The following is a 21,143-nucleotide window of genomic DNA, read 5'->3' on the forward strand; positions in this document are numbered from 1 at the left end:
TACCCAATGTAATTTAAAATACATATCATTAAGCTCTGTGGGCTAACAATCTTTGGTCCACAATTTCTTTATCAACCTAATACTATGAGCTAGTTTCATTTGGCAAATTATAAAACATGAAAGATTCTTTATTTGGATCCATGTTCTGTGTAAGAACAGGGATCAAATTGTGGACTGTCTAAGACATAGGTCCACAACCGAGTCCTCCAGGCCCACCAACAGTCCAGGGTGAATTTTCCCCTGTTCTATTTTAAGAAGCTGAAAGAAATGACCAAATGTTGTGTTGTTGTGCCTTAAGCACTGGGTTTGGGGGGGGGGGGGGGGCACTGGCCTAAGAGCCATACCTGATGACACAAACATCCTTGATAAATGTTATCTAAGAACAGAACTGCCTAAAAGCAAATGTGTGGTCCATGAATAAGAAAAGAGAGGAACAGTACTAAAGTCCTATTAACTGCCAGGCAGTGCTATACAGGACCTTCACCTAAAAAAACAAACAAAAAAAAAAAAAAAAAACGTCATCAATGTAATGGTTGCTTACCTAGAGCAGGTGATCGTAGGGGGTCTGTCAGTAAAGGTGTTATGGTAGTACACATTGTCCTGATGAAGAAGTAAGATTATACCAATCATTACATCTCCAGCCTGTCCTATCCCCTCCAGCACTGTTTTATCCAGATTGCATCGAGACTCTTTGGAGTATAAGGCATGGATATACAGAGAAAGTGCGAGCATCAAGCTGCATGTGCATGCTCTGATCATTCCTCTCTTGTTGGTCAAATTACCTGGAAAAATAGAGTTCGTGTGTTGTTAGTATATGAATTTCTAATGACCTGCTCCGCACAGCTGTATATAGTGTCTGTATGGAATTTTTTTATAGGACTTGTGGGAGAATATCTAAAACATTGGAGGGGTCCATATAACTAACTATGCCCAACTACCTTTGCATATGGGTGTAGTCAATATCTGTATCAGGTCACCTAGATATGTCATTGCAATAAGATGATCATGTAGTTTCAGTTACGGAAAAAGCAATTACGGAAAAAACTAAAGAAAATAAACAAAATGCAGGAATAAAAAAATAAACATTTTGAGGGTCCAGAAGCCTAAAGATGGCTTCATCCTGCATGATATCTGTACTATACTTTAAATACACATTTTTACATTAACCTCATATACTGGGGGCTAAGAGAGCATTTTGAGCCAAATTTTGAGCCAAACTCATCTGGTCAAAAGATTTGCCTTTCTATGTCCACAGATTGAATTGTTTTCATGTCTTTTAGGAGCCTATTGGAGTGTTGTTATAGAAGGCAATGGGTGCTAATGACAACAACTCTACATGGTTTACAGATGGTGTATTATACATCTCTGGTATAAAGGAGAACCCGGCACTCACCAAAGCATGCTAAAGAATATTGAAGTTTATTTACATCATGGAGTCATTACTTGACACGTTTCGGATGAAATGCGTCCTGTAATGACTCCATGATGTAAACAAGGTTCAGTATTCTTCAACATACAGGGTGAGTGCTGGGTTCTCCGTTATACCTATACTCTGGACACGTGATCCACCACATTAACCACCATTACTCACAGAAGTGCCGGCTTAACCTTTACTACAGTATTATACATCTCTGAACTAGGAACTGAGCAGTTACATTACTAGGCAAAGTTAATGTAACCCCTTCTACACCACATAGACAATAAGACATCTTGACCCCACCTGGAATTTCCAATGGAGTTGATTACTTTCCAAACCAAGATGTTCCAAGATGTTCTTCGAGGGCGCAACCACAGAATTTTCTATAATGCACAGCTGTCAGGTCATCACATGGTCAATGGTCTTCTCTACTCTTATTGAGCTGTACTCTTTGGTATTAAAATTTGAAGTTTTCAAATTTCGCACCAAATGTAATAGAAGGCTTCCAGACTATTGATGTGTGAATTACAATGAAGTCACTGCAGTGCTGAAGCTTTTGTGATTGTATAGACCAAAATGTAATGGGAAAAATATAAACCACTGGATCAGTAAAGGTAGATAGAGAAGAGTTAAGTCAATATTAGCTGTGATCTTCTAAGTCATAGCTTATGCATGTCTTGCACTTACACTTTGTTTTCCAATGTCTTCTGAGTTCACGCCGAAGACTAACGTCACCTATATATAGAGACTAGTGTATCTAACTATACCTGTAAATTATGAGCAGGGATCTCACTAGGCACTAAATGGTTAAAAAAGTCCTCGGAGAGACATTGTCATCTTGAACCTCAGGGCAGATGGGATTTGACAGCTGAGCATTATGTTATCTATGTCTGTCATGATGAAAGTTAATGTCACTGCTTTGGATTGCCATTCAATGATATACAGCAGGTGATTGTAAGGGACAGAATTGTCACTATTTTGAAGGCCTTTAGTCCTACCTTATGAAATAAAAGGCTATGTGAAGTGGCAGTCTAAGGTATAGAACATGTTATCTCAAAACCCATCAGCAGTGTCTCATCTGTTTTTGAGATGGCACATTAATAAAGCTACATGAATAATGTCTAATTAAAAAAGATGGCTGATGTGATCGGTATGGGACCTAGACGTTCTTCAATTTCACTCCTGTATTTAGCCTGTCGTAACAGCTTCCTGAAAGCTGACCCTAAAAAATTGCTCTGTAGGTGGGAGAAATGGACTTGTGATGAGGACCTGAGTGAGGTCATCCTCTGTGGGTGGAGGATGGTGTGTAAATGTGTCATAAATGAATGATGAAGAGAGACAAACTTTAAAATGGCTCAAGCTGGACTGTATGGCTTTAATATTCTCCCCTCCCCAGACCTTCTGGATAGAATAATGAGCTGCCCTAAGTGTCAAACCCCCCTGACCAATCTATATCATGGAGTGTGGACATGTACACATTCTAGGTCCCAAAGGAGCTAGTGGCATGCTATATTTGTGATCATTGGTATGTGAAAGTCCCTGCCACTCCAAGGGGCATGCTTCGTCCACTGGAGGGGTAGGATGGAGAGGGAAGGAAGCCCCTACAGATTGCCGACGTGGCCCACGTGGATGGTGGCGTTGCACTGCCTCTTTGCCAGATGGCACAACACCGAACTTGCCTATGGTGATATCTCAAATAAAAGTCTTACTGGAGGTGGATAGGATCGATGCGCAACAGCATAAGCTGACTGGCACTAAGAAGTTCTTCCAGCAATGGAAGTCGTTCATAGGGACACTGTGTGCGGGAGATAGCCAACATTGTATGCCCCTTTTGCTACACCGAATGGTATAGTACGGAGGCCCTCATGGGCTTTTTGGGTCTGCTGAGATTGCCTTGACTTTTTTCTACCTTCGGGTGTACCTGTCAGGTTCTCTTCTTGCACTGTAAAAGTGGCTAGCTAAGCATTCGATTTTTGTCAGACTTGATAACCCCTTACTTGATAACCCCTTTAAGCCAAGACTTAGTATTGGCCTGTAAAATGGCTAATGCTAATCTTGATATTATTTCCCCAGTACCCACCAGTATAAGGGCTACTGGGAATAACTGGGTACTGGCAAACTCAGACTGTGAAAAATGACATTCCAAGACTGGACTGGTAGCTGACTGGTAGTATTAAGCCAGGAAGGACATAAAAAAATAGGCCTTGCCACCCTCATGGTATCAGACCAGCTGCAATCCTAACTTATAAACCAGGGAAGTAGGCGGCATGTTCCGGCCGGTGATGTAAAGAATAGAATGTCTCTGCACTGTAACTTCATATTCCCCGCCGGGAGCCTTGATTAGTCAATGACCATTCACGGCTCTTGGTGGGAAATTAGAAATTACAATGATTTCATTTCATTTTACTGGTAGCCGGCCGACCGTGGAATGTTGTGCAATGCCACCCTCCTCATACTACTCATATCACGGAACAGACATGATGTGAGCAGTAGAGGAACCATGGCTGCTGCCGGAAAAGTGGGAGGCATTGTGCGACATTCCACGGCTGGCCGGCTACGAGTAAAATGAAATCACATCACTGTCATTTCAAATTCCCTGTTGAGAGCCGTGGTCAATCTTGGCTCCCTGAGGGGAATATGAAGTTACAGTGCAGAGACGTTCTATTTTTTACGTCGCCGGCCGGCTGGGGAGCGGGGAGGGGGTGATCGACGACACAATTGTCCACTTAAACATCCCAGTGAATATCTGACATTTTCTGCTGTAGACAATTGTGGCACTATTTGTTTAATTTATGTTCTTCTGGAAGGAATATGATTTTGAATAAACAGGAATCATTTTAGGGTTACAATTGTCCACTAGGGGCCAGTATCTCACATATCGTTCCACAGCACCCCTAGCGTGTTTTGGATATTTTCTGTTGCAAACAATTATTACACTATTGGTTTAATTTATTCCTTTGTGGCAGAATGCTGCCCCTTTGGTTTAATTACCTTTAGAAACAAAAATTAAAGGCTATCTTATGATACTTTCCTGTGAAAATCCATGTGCAAAAAAACAAACAAACAAAAAAACATCATTATTGACACATATCTATGTGGATTCCAAAATGATTATGGAAATTACATCAAGTAGCCAGGACATGGATTAGTCTCATAATTAGTCTCACAGTCCCATTTCAGCCCCACCCATTGATAATGGTCATTACCAGATAAGTAATTGTCATGCTAAAACTTCTATGGAAAGCTTTTTAGTGGACAAATATATTCACAGCGATTTAACAATATCTCCTATCTTAGATATAAAACATTGACCTGACTCAGAAAAGTAAGGATTGCATTGAATTCAAATGTCCAATTCACACTTTTGATAAATCCCACCATTGTCCATTGTGTGGACATCTAAATAAAACACAAATAATAAACATTTCTATATGTTGTTGTTGCAATATAGTTAGTTTTATTATTAAAGCTGTATTCCGGGCAAAAACATCTTATCCCCTATCCAAAGGATAGGGGATAAAATGTCTGATCGTGGGGGGCCCGCTCCTGGGACCCCCCCTATCTCCCTGCAGCACCCGCATCCTATGCGGGGCTGCGTCTCCAGTTTCGGAAACCTCTGGGTTTCCAGCACATGAACAACCTGCCCTATTCCTTATCTATGCCTAGAATAGGTCAACAGGTGAAGAAGATGCATTAAGGGGGTATTCTGGGCAAATACATCTTATCCCCTATCCTTTAATGCATCTTCTTCACCTGTTGACCTATTCTAGGAATAGGGCCGGTTGTTCATGTGCTGGGTGCCAGGTGAATCTTCAACACGCCACTCTGCCTTGTAAAGTGTGTTTAGATATTGGTCTAGGAACTTTATCTTAACTACATGTTGGGTTCTTCCTCATGAGAAATTCTCTAGAGTTCGTCTCTGGTCTGAACAATATGATAAAACATTTTGGAAAAAACATACATATGACCAAAGCCCAACTGGAGGCCAAGATGGCAAAGACCTCCATAGCCACTGTGTACTTGCCCTGGGCACTGAGGGAGGCCGGGATATAAGATATCCAGACACTGAGGAAGGCCAACATGCTGAACGTAATATATTGGGCTTCATTGAAGCTTTCGGGAAGTCTTCGGGCCAAGAAGGCCACAATGAAACTTATGGTGGCCAGAAGGAAGAGATAACCCAACATGATCCAGAAGGCGATAGGTGATCCCTCATTACACTCAACAATTATTACATTAGGTTTCACTTGAGCATTGTTTTGGGGAAATGGAGGTGAGTTATACAACCATGTGATGCACATAATGAACTGCAAAAAAGTGCATAGGAATATAATAGCATAGGACACTTTGGGACTGGTCCATCTCCTCAAATTGCTTCCTGGCTTTGTTGCCATAAAAGCAAATACTACCATGATGGTTTTAGCCAAGACACAAGAGATACAGAGGGTAAAGGCCAACCCGAATCCAGCTTGACGTAGAAGACATGTTTCATGTTTTGGAAATCCTATAAAAAGCAAAGAGCAAAGGAAACAGAGGGACAAGGACACCAACAGAAGGCAGCTCAGGTAGTAGTTGTTAGCTTTCACTATAGGGGTCATTTTAAACTTAACATAAAGTTGAAAAATAAGAACAGGAATGAGGACGGACACAGAACTTGTACAGGTCAAGGTTGAGCCCAAGGTTTCTTCATATGACAGATATTCTATAGCCTTCTGGAGACACAGGTCTTTTGGGGCATTTGGCCATTCATTCCATTGGCACCGGATACAGTCAACTGAGTCTATGACACAAAAAGTTTAATTAAAATAAAGTAAATAAACATCTACTTACACCAGCAAAATATAGACATGCTCATTTATGTTCCAGTGTGTAGGATCCTGTCCAACTATCATCATGGTGGATAGGGATGGCAGGGAGTGCGTGCACAAAGCGTATAGTCATCTAGTAAGTGGTTAAAGGGGTACTCCGCTGCTCAGCATTTGGAAAAAACTGTCCCGAATGCTGGAGGCGGCATCGGGAGCTTGTGACTTCATAGCCCCGCCCCTCATTATATCACACCCTTCCCCCTCAATGCAAGTCCATGGGCGGGGGCGTGATGGCTGTGGTATCTCCCCTCACATTATATACAGTATCTCTCAAATGGGAGACACTGTATATAATGTGAGCGGTGGACTCACTTATAGGAGATACTGTATATAATGTGAGGGGTGGAATTACTTATGGGAGAAACTGTATATATAATGTGAGGGGTGGACTCACTTATGGGAGATACTGTATATATAATGTGAGGGGTGGACTCACTTATAGGAGACACTGTATTTAATGTGAGGGTGGACTCACTTATAGGAGATACTGTATATAATGTGAGGGATGGACTCACATATGGGATATACTGTATATATAATGTGTGGGGTGGAATTACTTATGGGAGATACTGTATATATAATGTGAGGGGTGGACTCACTTATAGGAGATACTGTATATAATGTGAGGGGTGGACTCACTTATGGGAGATACTGTATACTGTATATAATGTGAGGCGTGGACTCACTTATGGGAGATACTGTATATAATGTGAGGGGTGGACTCACTTATGGGAGATACTGTATATAATGTGAGGGGTGGAATTACTTATGGGAGATACTGTATATATAATGTGAGGGGTGGACTCACTTATGGAAGATACTGTCTATATTATTTTTACATTATGCAGACACAATAAAAAAAATCTAAGCATTCTTAGATCTCATACAGTTGATATATATGCGGCCTGATGTATTATAGTGGAGATGATGACCAGCATGATTAATAATGGTCCATCTATGAAAGTGCCTACAGAAAATAACCAAACATTGGTCAAATATGGCTTTCCAAAAGATCTACACAATATAATAAATTCCTATTGCTGTAGATAAAGACCGTTTGTTGTTAAGGGCCAAAGGTTTCCGGCTAATTTGCGAAAATGGGGAAGAAAGATGGTACTTTTGATATAACATGATGGTGACTTCCTCTTACCTGTCTGATTGGAAATCTCTCCTTGAGGGCAGGGTACACATTGGAAACAACAAGCTGGTTGACCACTTAAAGGGGCTTTCCTAAGGCCTGGAGGACAACTCTCACTGCAGACCGAGATAGGACGCTGTAGGAGAAAGATGGCATAACTTTACACTTCTCATTGTGCGGTTGAGATATTTGCACAGTTCAGGGGCTGATAGTCCTTCTTACAGATGGGTTTATTATAAAGCTATATCCATGACTGATAATCGTTTTACTTCATGTGAAGCTCCATATTTAGACTCGGAAAGGGATTTTTCCAATACTATGAGGGCACTTAACCAGCGGTTTTTGTCTTCTTCTGGATCAGTACAGTAGGGTTATAGTTTGGACTAATTGGACTATTGTATTTTTTCAACCTTTTGTAACCTTTCCAACCCTCTAGGTATGTCATGGGTGAGAAAACGCTAAGGTGACATCACGTATATTTATACACAATCCACAACAGGTAATACCCTGCACTGCTACTTCACTAAAAATATCCCACTAGGCTTCTCTGGTAAAGGACCGTTCATGTGCTTCCATAGTAAGTGCAAGACATATCCCATACAAGAATTGAAAGAATGGAGCACTCACACAGTGTTTAGGGAACAGCAAACTTCTTTATTGAATTACAGCTTGGTAGCTAGCGTTCCAACACATGCAGGGGAGAGGACGAATGCAGGGGGGTGGGGGAGTGGGCGACGGTCCGTATCGCACAATCAGCGGTCCATATCGCGCAATCAGCAGTCTATATCGCGCAATCAGCGCTTCGTCAGGCCCCGGGCCTGACGAATTGCTGATTGTGCGATGTGGACTGTCGCCAACCCACTCCCCTACCCCTCTGCATCTGTCCACTTCCCTAAATGTGTTGGAATACTACCAAGCTGTAATACAATAAAGAAGTTTGCTGTTCCCTAAAGACCGGGTGAGTTCTCCATTCTTTGAATTCTTGTATGGAATATGTCACGTATATTTATATTTACCTCATGTTGAGTTAACTGTCTTAGAAGCGAGTGCAGGAGCTGTGCCTGTTTGATAGACGGCGAGAAATGGCTGCTTAGAATAGCCAGGAATTGATGTTAATGTCAGTCAGCTGTAATCATGCCGATGTCTGGCATTAACCCTTTAGATCCAGCAATCTAAAGGGACCTAAATGTCAAAATGACTGGTGGTGACTGGTTTAGGGGGGTAGAACAAGACCTTTGTGGGGTCCCAATAAGCTGGGATAATGGCCGGAGGATCCCTACCTGCCGGCATGCCGCCCAGTTAGCACTCTGGGGAAACAGGCAACCTCAGCAGCCAGTAGAAGTGAAGCCCCGATAACACTGACCCATACTGTGCCTAAAGAGCAGCATTGTTTAGTGTTTGCAATCAAAAGATTCCATGTAATAGTCTCTTACAGGGACAAAAAAATAATAAATAAGAAAAAAATAATGTAATAAACGTGAATAATCCCCGCCCCATAAAAAAAAGTTTAAAATCACCCCCTTTTCTCATTTTTTTTTCCAATAACATAAACCAAAACAAATATAAACATATTCGGTATTGATTTGTGTGTGTAAATGTCCGAACCAGGGCTCGAGTCCTACTGGAACACATGAGAACGTTCCCATTACAGCAGTCCTACAGAACCCACCCTTGAATTATGCTTATCCTTCCTTTACCTCCTCCCCTGACCCGATCTGCTAAATGCTGGAGGTGTAGGACCTGGGATAATGTCACCATGCAGTGCCCAATAAAATGTTGGAGGTGGAGCTCAGCTAATAGGAGAGATTGTGACTGAGGGACCTGTGAGGAGGGAGGAGCCTGGGTTTTGCTCCTCCACATGGTACAGTCAGTGACTTTTCGCTAATCAAAATGCATTAATGTTACCTCAGTCTGAAAATATGTGAAGTGAGCTTAGAGAAAGCCAGATTATATCTCTGGACCTTAGCGAACACTACAGCCTGCATTGGTTTTGTGGGCCCCTCAGCACTAGATAATAAGGCACCAACTATAAGGGAAAATGGGGTAGCAGGCGATGAGATAGAGGCCGCCTCTAGCTCATCCACAGCAGCAATGTCAGCAAAGTCCTTTAAAGTAGTAAAAGGTAGATCCAGGGCAATAACCAAGACAGGAGCCATACCTAGATCAGGATCCTCTGGAGGTACCTGGCCATCTCATTTAGCTTGTCAGCCAGCCTGTTACACACAGTCCTAGAGGAGCCACTGCCATCTTGGAGAGCTTGATCGTCATGCGGCCCAGACTTGCCATCGTGTTTGCAATGACTGTGGGAATCAGGTTGGCAGTAAAAAGCACTAAAGAGTTCCAGAGAGTCAGAGGGTTTAGTAGAGTCATATAGTAGCAGACAAGTCAGTGGGAAAGCGGATAATTGGTAGGATGGACGGTGGGGCTCACAGGGATGCCACCTCTCACTTCAGTGCCCAGGTCATGCCCCACCACCCCTTTAATTGTTCTCAACATTGTGATGTATATGTATTTTCATCATTTGGACACATGTTAAGTTTCCATAAGATCAGCCATCTAACCCAACCACAGTTCTATTCCAACAACATACTGTAGATATGAGTGGGAGATAGGCAGTAATGTGGATAGAATAGAGTATATAGAATGGATAGAATAGAGTATGAATTTAATTATTGGATACATCTTAGGGATGATCTGAACATGTACAAATATAGAGCGATACCTACAGTATACCTAGGCTCGTAACCATGACAAGGGGGCATCCTCTACGTCAAGAGGAAAGAAGGTTTCTCCATCATCACAGACAGAGATTCTTTAGGGTATGTTCACACTGCGGAATTCCGCGAGTGGAGATTCCATCAGGTGGCTGCCGCCGAAGATACTTCGGCGGTAGGACCGCGGGCCACTGCGCCATCCCCATTGACAGCTATGTAGTACTCGTGGAATTCTGAGCAAAGAATGAACATGTTCAATTTCAGCAGTGGAATTGCCCGCCGTTGAAATTCTGCAGTGTGAACGGGTCTCGCGGAAGACCCATTCACACTGTTGATAATGTTCACAGTGCGGAATTCTACTCCAGGAATTCCGCTGTGTGAACATACCCTTACTGTAAGAGCAGTGAGACTATGGAACTCTCTGCCGCATGATGTTGTAGGGATATACTGGGGCCATTATTTCAGATGCACTTATAGTTACATAGTTACATAGTTTGTATGGTTGAAAAAAGACATACATCCATCAAGTTCAACCAAGGAATTGAAGGGAAGGGTATGTTGGATGAAGGGGAAGGGATGACACTTACTGTCTCATTTCCAGTGTTCCATAGTATAGCACTGGTGTTTATAGTAAAAACTTGACCAGGAGAAGCCATGGTATCGTAGCTGCCAATCTTTTTATGTTGCATGATGCCCTCTGGGTTAAGTTGCCAGTTCACAATGTCATAGATGGCCGGAGGGTCTCCATTCTCATCAAAGTAGAAGTCTTTCCCATTACTCAGGGTGACTCTAGCTTTCTTCATATAGTACAAAAGCTAGAAAATGTGAAATAAAAGTTAATTCAATGTCAACTGGGCAGGGGTAGAGTATTATTTTTTGAAAACTTTGGGACAAACTGTTGGGACTGGAGTTTTATAACCGGTGGGCTGGGGATACCTGCAGGTATTTTTTCCAGTATTTTGCTTTCAAACTATTTACATGGTGCATCCCTATACAAAATTTACCTGTGAACATACTGAATAAAAAATCCACTTAAAGGGGTACTCCGCTGCTCAGGGTTTGGAACAAACTGTTCCAAACACTGGACCCGGCATAGGGCACTTGTGATGTCATAGCCCCGTCCACTCTCAGGATGCCATGCCCCGCCCCCTCTCAGGACGTTACCCCCGCCCCCTCAATGCAAGTTTATGTGAGGGGGCATGATATAGACTTGCATTGAGGGGGGCGGGGCATGACATCATGAGGGAGCAGGGATATGACGTCACAAGCTCATGGGTATATTGTCCAAAAACCGGCAGCAACAGTAACATTGGCCAGAAATAGTTATTATTACTATACGGATTTAGATTTTGGAAGGAATCATGTTACCACATAGAAAATGACATGAAAACCATCTGTTGTGCCAAATAATATTGGACCGAATTACCATTTTTGTATACTGTACTAATCCTTATCATATTTATAGATGTTGATGCACTTGGTGTGAGGACAAACCTTATGGTTCATGGAACCAACATGTCTAGACCATGGATGGAGGCTTTATTTAAAAAAACAGAGCACATACTTTAGGAAAGGAAATCTTGGTTACAAGTATGGTTACGGTATTTAAAAAGGATGTAACCTGAAATGGGCCTAAACTTTCAAACATAGTAAAAAAAAAAATCTAATCTACTGTCCCAATTCTTGTCTACTGATCGAAACTATAGCAAAAAAGTAATACCCTACATACATTGATCAAGCAATCTGAATACATGAAAACTACCTGCCAAGATGCAAAATCTTTAATTTTAGCACATGGTTTATGGAAGAATAAGGGTCCATTCTTGCAGCTTTTCAAATCTTCTAAAGCTTTAGCCACAACATGCACTGCAGTATAGACATTGTACGTAGCCCTTAAGTTGGAGACATCATTGAAGCTGTTTGTGACACTTTGAAGGTACTCAGATCCTGTACATTCTTTCATGGATGTGCTGAAAGACCTTGTTGAATTGTTATCCATAACTGTGCAATGAAATGTCTGCTCCCATAACAACTTTGTCCATTCCTTTCCCAGGGCTATCGAAGGGTGGATCTTATTGAGAAATTCTTGAAACTTTGGGATAGTTCCACTGTAGAAAGCTAATCCGATTGTCCCTGAGAGGGACTCAGAAAGCTTTCCTATGGAGAAGAGACTAGAGGTGGACCAAGCTTCACTTGCTATGAATATTTTCTTTGTGACATCTTGTTTCAACATTTCATACAAGATGGGAACTAAATTTATAGCTGGCGAGAAGACAACCACGATTTCTGCAGTTGAGGTCTTCAAAACTTTAACAATACGTGGAGCGTTGTGGCTTGGCTGGCTTGTAATAATGTTCTCAGAAAAAGCCACACATGCTCCAGCCTTGACTATCTCTTTTTTCACCAGTTGAATTCCTTGTTGACCATAGTCATTGTCAACGGCCAGTAACCCTATCCATGTCCAGCCAAAATGTAACACCAGCTGGGAAAGTCCTTGAGATTGGAAAACATCATTAGATACAGTTCTGAAAAATGACGGGAATTTTGTCCGATCGCTCAGTAGAGGACTGGTGGAAAAGTGGCTAATCTGTTGGGAAAAGACAAAAGGTCATGACAGAAGAGTAATGTCCTCCCTATATTTCATGCTGTTGGTCACGATGATGTATAGAAGCCATAGAAGGCCTTTACCTGAGGGTACTTATACAGTCCCAGAATATGTGCTACGAGGATGGAGTGTGTTGAAATCGAGGGACCGATGATCACACTGAGTGGAACATTTACAAGGCATCGGTAGTTGGGTAGAACTTTGTTGGATCCAGACAGTATCTGTAATGTTCCTTGGAGATCATGCCGAAGAACATCACACGAGTCATAGGCTTGGAAGCCTAAAGTGACATTTGGAAGAATAGTGGGATTTCCATTAATTTCTTCAACTGCAAATATCATGGACTGAAGTTGCTGATAATTTTCAAGGTGGAACCTTCAAGAAAGAAAGTAGAAGAAGATGAGGGTCTAGTTTTAATATTTAGAAATTGTCGAAATGTACATTGAAGGGAGAGGAGCCCGTAGAAACCATAAAAATAAGTCATCTATCTTTGTGGAAAAATTACTATTCCTTATATGTTGGAGTTCCCACTTGGATGTGTTTTTTCCTTGTATTTCTTAAAAAAAATGCAGAAGCAAATCATAAAATGTTGCAGTATCTTGTACCTTTTTTATTGGACTAACAGCATTTTGTAGAGACAAGCTTTCGGGATTCCTCCCTTTATCAAGTCCAAAGCAAATCTAAGCTCACAAGTAGAAGACACAGGATACATCTCACAAATATGCAGGGGTTAAGACAATAGATGTGGAGAATTCACACTAAGATGGGCCATAAATTGTCCTGTTATGGGAACATAGACTAAATAGATAAGAATTAGAAAAAGGGGGGAGGGAGGGGGAGCATGGGAGAGACTGGAGCAGTACATAGTGAGATGTAAAAGAGAACACAGTGCAGGTTATAAGAGAATCCAGTATAGTACAGGTTATAAGAAATTTTGATAATGAGATAAGAAGCTCAAATCCACATTAAGTCCCCTGTTTTTCGAATTAAAAAACAGTATCATTTTGGCTTTGAATGTCTTTCTCTCTTGTGTGTTTTTGAAGTCCCCTCTCAGTATCTTGATTGTAAGGTCCTATATGGAGTGCCCTGTCTTGATTGTAAGGTCCTGTATAGAGTGGCCTGCATATTTGTGAGATGTAACCTGTGTCTTCTACTTGTGAGCTTAGATTTGCTTTGGACTTGATAAAGGGAGGAATCCCAAAAGCTTCTCTACAAAATGCTGTTAGTCCAATAAAAAAGGTTATTACAAGATACTGCAACATTTTATGATTTGCATCTGCATCACTGGACTAATACGGCTACTCAAATTTACTTAAAAAAAAAAGAAAGAAATAGATCACCTATTATGGTATAGGGTTGCACCACTATTGATCCATAGCCAAAATTATTTTCTACCCAGGGGATATTGTCAGTTCATTCCTCCATTCCCTCTATGCCATCTTCATCTCCATGAACATTGTGCCAATTTCCTTGCTTGCTAACTATGAATTTCTTCTGATGAGGGTTTTTTCCACCCAGTAGCAAAAGGTGATGATAAAGTCTGGACTCATCTGTCCAAAAACCCTATGGCAGCTACATGGTCTGTAAGATATGTACACCCTTGGTCATATGTAGCCTACAATGAAAGTGGTGAACAACCAAGTGGTATATTACTAGGGTTGTCTGTACTGAGCCAGAGGGGCATCAACCAATAAAAAAAACTGCTTTTGTAAAATGTTGAAAAAACTTGAAGAATAAAATACAATCACATTAGCTACTCTATGCATTTCCACTTACGTTGAACAAATGGTCTTAGTTGGTCTTACGGTGAAGGGAAGTCTTTGATACACCCTGTCCAAATGAAGAGGTAAAATGACTCCTAACATGATATCTCCAGGCTGAGTTATACCTTCAAGTTCTGGAACATAAAGGCGGCAGGCCAGATCCGAGGAATGTAACACAACAATAAGGTCAGGCAGAAGAAGAATCCAGATCACTGTATACAAGGTTATCATTGTACGATCATCAACGAGGGGGGCTCCACTGTGAATACAATATACATATAGTCATAATATAGTCCAAAACACCATCACTGGAGTATTTCCTGCTCAAACACCATTATAAGAGTAGTTCACGCTCAAGAACCATCACAAGAGTAGTTCCTGCCCATACACCATCACAAAAGTAATCCCTGATCAAACAACATCATAAGAGTAGTCTCTGCTTAAACACCATCTCAAGAATAGTCCTTATTCACACACCATTACAACAGTGGTGCTTGCCCCTGCAAGATCCGCACATCCTTCTGAAGTATTTTGTTGAGGACCCTGTCCCATTCACAAAGTGTCTTTCATTTTTTTCCCATTGCCCTCCTCACTTCATGACACTTCCTTATCACAATTATCAATTTATTCACTAATCACGTGACTTGACAAATTACTACATTCCTGAAATACTTTGTGCTGCCAGGAACTTCTCTTATGCCATAATATCAATCTATGATCTCCCTCTTGTCTCCATTTCTCTCGCATCATATCACCTGTCTAATTTTATTAATAGTCGATCACTGCCCCCTCGGAATGGAAGCACTCACATACTGTTCCAAAGACCATTTCCATGACTGACACTGTAGCTATCAGTTGTCCCAACCCATCTTTCTCTAAAATGGTCAGGTATTAAAAAAGTAAAATCATTATGATGTTAAAACATTAGGAAAACCCAAGTGTAAATAAGACAAAATAGTTAATCAAACTGGTCCATGTGCATTGTATCTTACCATTACTGGTACAAAAAGTTTGAAATATATATATTTCTTGTTGTCAGAAATTTCTGGAAGGAACAGAAGCTGTGCCCTACATAAGCTGTGCCCTACACCATATCATATTACTGCTGATCCATGCTTACATCCTCAGTTTATAAAGGGTGCCCATGGCTGTTCCCAGACAACACAGCTGGAGTAAGTGATTGATGTCCTCTGTGGGCCGAGCCATGTCACCCTGAGGGCCTGGATGCTGCTCCAGGACAATTACAGGAACAATTATATCATACAGATGTGCACAATAGATTCTGTAATGAAGAAAAATCCATATAAAGAGACATGAAGGACAAGAACAATTTACTGAGAGGCTTGAAGCTTTTAAAGATTGCATTTCTTATAATCAGGAGAACAATAAAGGTTCTTCAAGACTGACAAATATTAGTTAAAATAGCAAAGATTTATTAAGACATCAATAGTGCACGAACTACGCGTTTTGAGGGGTGGGACCCCCTCTTCGTCAGGACCCCCTTGATTATTGGACCTGACGAAGAGGGGGTCCAACCCCTCGAACCACGTAGTCCGTGAACTATTGATGTCTAAATAAATCTTTGTTATTTTAACTGTCCGGAGTTATGGTTAATATCTATTACTCCTCGGAGAGCGCTGTGACGCCATCTGCTTCCTTGCGGAGCTTGCATTTGCCTCATATCTGATTGTTCTGACCGCTGTTTTAAGGACGGGATCGATGTCGGCTGCACTCCAGATCTGTTGAGCCACTATCTGTTGGCGATATATGTGGATTGGTATTGTGCCCAGAGCACAACACACCCAGGTGAGCAGACTCACCCACAACATACTATCTATTACTTAAAAGGAATAACAGCACATGATTGCGCTTTCTTTCCGTTTATTTTTTTTTTCTTTTAAAAAAAACGTTATGTTAATGCACTATACACTATAGTATACAGTATTCACCAAGGGAATTTGTCCTACCCAAGAATAAAACTCAAGACACTGACCCCTACGCAGGTGTTTGGACAACCCACTGCCTCCTCATAATTTCACTTGAAATGTTATTAGGTCCTACCCCACTATTCTCAGCCTGTGACCTCCCACGAGGTCACCAAAACCTTCTTCTGAAATACAGACGTGTCCTTCCTTACATCTCATCTTGGATCAATATATTCTAAGATATATGTTGTGAACTGGCATAATAAAGATGGACTGGACTTCCAACACATCCCATAGATGATCAATTGGATTGAGATCTGGGAAATTTGGAGGTCAAGTCACTACCTTGATCTTTTTGTCATGTTTTTCATACCTGAACAATATTTGCAGTTTGACCAGGCCACTGTCTTGCTAAAAGTGGTCACTGTCATTATGGGGTCATGCTGCCATGAAGGGGTGGACTTAATCTTTACAATATTAAGGTAAGTTGCACCTGTCAAAGCAACATTCATATGATGCTAGGGCTAGGTTATTTTTAGGAAAAAATAAATGTGGGGCCCCTAATGCTAAATTATTTTACCAACAACATAATCTGTAGTCAGTAATTCCACTATATAAGGTCCAGATAATACGGGCACACCAGGAACAATAATACCATTACCACTAAATAGGTGCCCCCCTTGCCACATTCACATGATGACCAGGGCTGCCATCATGTTAATAAATCAATATGACAGCCGCTACTAGCAGACCTGTCCGTCCGGCAGTGTCGGAGTCTGTATGGGGACCTGGGGACAGTGCGGCGGCATCAGGACCTGAAATAGGCTGGGATAGCGCAGCGGCATCATCACGCCATGACTGTCCCACCCCTGCTTTGCCTCCGCCGCATTAAGTGAGGGGAGGAGAAGGGGCAGTGCACGTACGGCGACGAGTCCAGGAAGCCCTGCCCCTCTTCTTCCGTAGTGTAGCCTGACTGCGTGCTTATTTGCCTGCCCGCTCGCTTGCTCATCCGCCCGGCTGCCCGCCCACACGCTCATCTGCCCGGATACCCACCCGCCTGCTCATCCATCTGCCCGTCTGCTCGCTCGCTCATCCGCCCGGATACCTGCCCGCCCGCTCATCCGCCCGGCCGCCCACCCGCTCATCCGCCCGGCCGCCGACCAGCTCATCCGCCCGACCGCCCACCCGCTCATCCGCCCGGCCATCCGGTGTGGACCTTTTCCTTCCCTCCGGCCAGCCGACCCCGCTATCCTGCCAGGTATGACTTAAAACTCTGCTCAAAATAAAAATGCACGGCGCTGCACCGCGCAGCGCAGTTCATTTAAGGCATGGCTATGAAGTTAGCACAGGAACTCCTGCGCTCGCTTCACAGTAGTTGCGCAAAGTGACATCATCAGACACCTTAAGCCAGTGGTTTCCAACCATGGGGCCTTCAGCTGTTGTAATACTAGAACTCTCAGCATGCCTGGACAGACAAAGGTTGTTTGGGCATGCTGGGAGTTGTAGTTTTGCAACAGCTGGAGGCACCCTGGTTGGAAAACTCTGGCTTACAGTAAATGTCTTAACTTATAGAAAAAAAATATATACCATATTTATTGGCGTATAACACACATTTTTTAGGATAAAATTTTTTGCCTAAAGTCTATCTGCGTGTTATACGCCGATAAGCCGCTGCAGTTAAGTGATTTAAAGTGGGCGCTTTAAATCAATGAACTGCAGCGGCTTTTGCAGGTGCAGAGACCTGCCGTCGCTGCCGGCTTCTCTGGCCCTGCCTGTCCTGGGGTCTAGAGCCCTGCTTCCGCCGCTTCTCTCCCCCTGGCGATCAGCGCCGCTGCCCCTTCTCTCCCCCTGGCTATCAGTGCCGCTGCCCCATTGCCGGCGCCGATAGTCAGGGGGAGAGAAGCGGCGCCGGCACCCATTGCCGGCGTCGCTGCCCCGTTGCCTCCCCCATCCACGGTTGTATAATTACCTGTTGCCGGGGTCGGGTCAACGCTGCTTCTGGCCTCCGGTGTGGCGTCCCCTGCGTCGTTGCTATGCGCTGCACAGCGCTGCGCAATGACGAGTGATGTCACTCGTCATTGCGTCTCGCAGCGCCTAGCAACGACGCAGGGGACTCCACATCTATTTTGTACCCTAAAAAGTAAGAGTGGGTAATTAGGTGGGTAAAATAACAATTAGGGCCTCCACATTATCCAGGTTGTCCCCTTTGAGTAGGTGGGTGTTCCCATTGTGAAGACTGGTTTGTTTCTAGTAGAGTTTCTAATTTAGAAACCTACCTATAGGGTTCCCTATCTACCACATGGGGGTACATACCTACTTACTAAAATTACCACAATAATGTGTTGTCCCACTTAGCTAATGGGGACCTACCTACTAACTTAATGAGGAGGTCTTCTTACTTATTACCTATTTGCATACTTATTGGGTAGATTACCTAGTTAATGTAGAAAGTTTCTACAATAACTGGGTAATCTCACCATAAGTATGCAAATAGGTAATCTAATTTAAGTAAGAAGACCTCCTCATTAAGTTAGTAGGAAGGTCCCCATTAACTAAGTGGGACAACACATTATTGTGGTAATTTCAGTAAGTAGATATGTACCCCCATATTGTAGATATGGAACCTGTGACGCCAGGGCAACATTAGCCTGCACGTTCCGAGGATGGGATAGCTCTCCTGGGTCAAGTATGGCGAGAATAACGACCACGATGGCAGGTTACGGAAAACTATCTTTATTGAGGCAGAAATGTTGTTAAATCCTTCACAGTATGGATTTGTGCAGGGGGAAGTGCCGAGTGAGCCCAGGAAGCCTGTCACCTTTCTGGGAGTTGTAGGTGCTGAGACTGCAGTTTCGTGATAAATGGCAGCCCACGCTGACTGAGAGACTTTGTACTGACTGACTGACTGAAGACTATTTTTCCTCCGGAGCTTTGTGCTTATCGCCAGACTTGTACTTCACCTGAGCGATGGGATTTCCTGAGATTTGCGTGGCTGCAGATTTAGGTTTCTTCTACTTAGGCCTCCTCAGACTTCTCCCCACTGTTCCTCAGCTCAACTGCACAATTCCTCACTAGACTGAACAGCTCCTCCCACCTACTCTATATTAGTGCTAAAGTTGAGGGGCTCCCATTGGAGTGTCAGGGTCACCTGGGTCACTCTGGTGACCCTGACACTCCATACTTCCTTAAGGGGACAGTAACATAATTTGGATTTGGACCCTATTGGACCCTATTGACTGCTACGGGTCCCCCCTAGGATGATATAATTTGGGAAATTTTGGGATTGATGGACTTTTTTGTAGCCATCCTCCCACACACACTACGAGAACATTTATGGATGTGGACTCCATTTTGGAGACCCTGTACTGCATTGACTTAATTAAGAAGAGGATGCCACTTGCCCAGTCTGGATGACCATTAAATTTGGATGATCATTAAATTTTGAACATTAATGCTTTATGTAGTATCTTAATACTGGTTTATTTAACATGGACCTGGTCGGGAGGCCCTTGAGGGTTACACAGGCTGTTTTGACTAAGGGGATATTGGGCCATCCTTTATCTGCTCGGGACACCAGGTATGATACAGCAATGGTGACTCTTAATTTTATTTTAATAGAGATATATATCTCGTATATTATTGATTCTGCATATATGGTGGAATTATATATAGGACGAAGATCTTCTTACAATTGCTATTTCTCTATGATTGGGATCAGATAGACATCATATTGATATAATCATTTGCACATATTTTTAATTTTTATTATTATTTTGGGTATTTTATATTTATATATTTATATATTATTATATTTATTTAATTTTTCATTTACTCTTTGCATTAATTATCTAGAGATCTCGCACTTATTCAAATGGATGACCACACATTGGTTATTTGCCTACTCACTTCATTATTTTTACACTTTTCAATAAATTACACACACACTAGTCATTTCCTATTTCTTTTATATATATATATTTTTTTTTAAATACATATATATAATATACTTTGCCCCCCATACATACATATATATTGTGTTTTATCACTTATTAATAATATATATTTTTTTATATTTTTTTATTTTTTTACTTTTCACATTTCATCCATATATATATATATATATATATTATTTATTTTCAATCATACACATTTATATTTCTATATATATTTTATTTACTTTTTTATATATAATGTCTATCATGTTACGGTCTAATTTACTTACCATCATGGTATGCACAATACTATTCTATTATTGAGTTCCACTGTGTCAATATACATTGCTATGTATTTACCTGGTGTCCTGACATAAAGGGTGCGCATGCGCTGAGGTATAAAAAAACTTTAACAACATGTGATCACATGACGCCTCACGTGACCTTGGTCACGTGAGACGCCCTTATTCCTGGATACGGCATTACTGCGCTTGATAGCATACATCTAATAGAGGAGATCATGTGACCACTTGCTGGTCACATGGTCTGTACTCATGACGCACGCATAGCGGAAGTGGGTGGCGGAGGCGGAAGTCCACGCCGGCTCCACTACACACAGCGTGGTTCACCCTCAATGGCCTCACCTGACAGGTATTATTTAATATATTATGCTGATATAAAAGACCCTGAGGGCAGGTAGACTACAACACCCCTGAGGAAGTCACAAACGGTGACGGAACGCGTGGGGCTTTAGGGGTCCCGTCCCGCTTTCTATCCTTTTGGC

General features: G+C 42.2%; 1 protein-coding gene across 1 annotated transcript; it reads right to left on the reverse strand.

Moving 5' to 3' along the window:
* Nucleotides 1-5,286: 5,286 nt before the first annotated feature.
* On the reverse strand, nt 5,287-20,842 carry LOC130367282 (extracellular calcium-sensing receptor-like). Its single transcript, XM_056569688.1, has 8 exons — nt 20,799-20,842; nt 15,623-15,784; nt 14,516-14,761; nt 12,823-13,114; nt 11,897-12,721; nt 10,722-10,949; nt 7,433-7,556; nt 5,287-6,197 (listed from the first exon to the last, which is right to left on the reverse strand). Exons 1-8 carry the CDS (start codon nt 20,840-20,842, stop codon nt 5,287-5,289), a joined length of 2,832 nt encoding a protein of 943 aa, XP_056425663.1.
* Nucleotides 20,843-21,143: the final 301 nt, after the last annotated feature.

Source organism: Hyla sarda, chromosome 4 (assembly GCF_029499605.1).
Source record: "Hyla sarda isolate aHylSar1 chromosome 4, aHylSar1.hap1, whole genome shotgun sequence".
Classification (NCBI taxonomy): Eukaryota; Metazoa; Chordata; class Amphibia; order Anura; family Hylidae; genus Hyla; species Hyla sarda.

Coding starts and splice junctions, on each gene's coding strand:
- LOC130367282 (XM_056569688.1), bottom strand. CDS start 20,842: ATGCCGTATCCAGGAATAAGGGCGTCTCACGTGACCAAGGTCAC. Junction 15,785..20,798: donor TCTCACGTGACCAAGGTCAC/GTGAGGCGTCAT, acceptor TCTTCATTACAG/AATCTATTGTGCACATCTGT. Junction 6,198..7,432: donor AGAGATTTCCAATCAGACAG/GTAAGAGGAAGT, acceptor TTTGTGTCATAG/ACTCAGTTGACTGTATCCGG.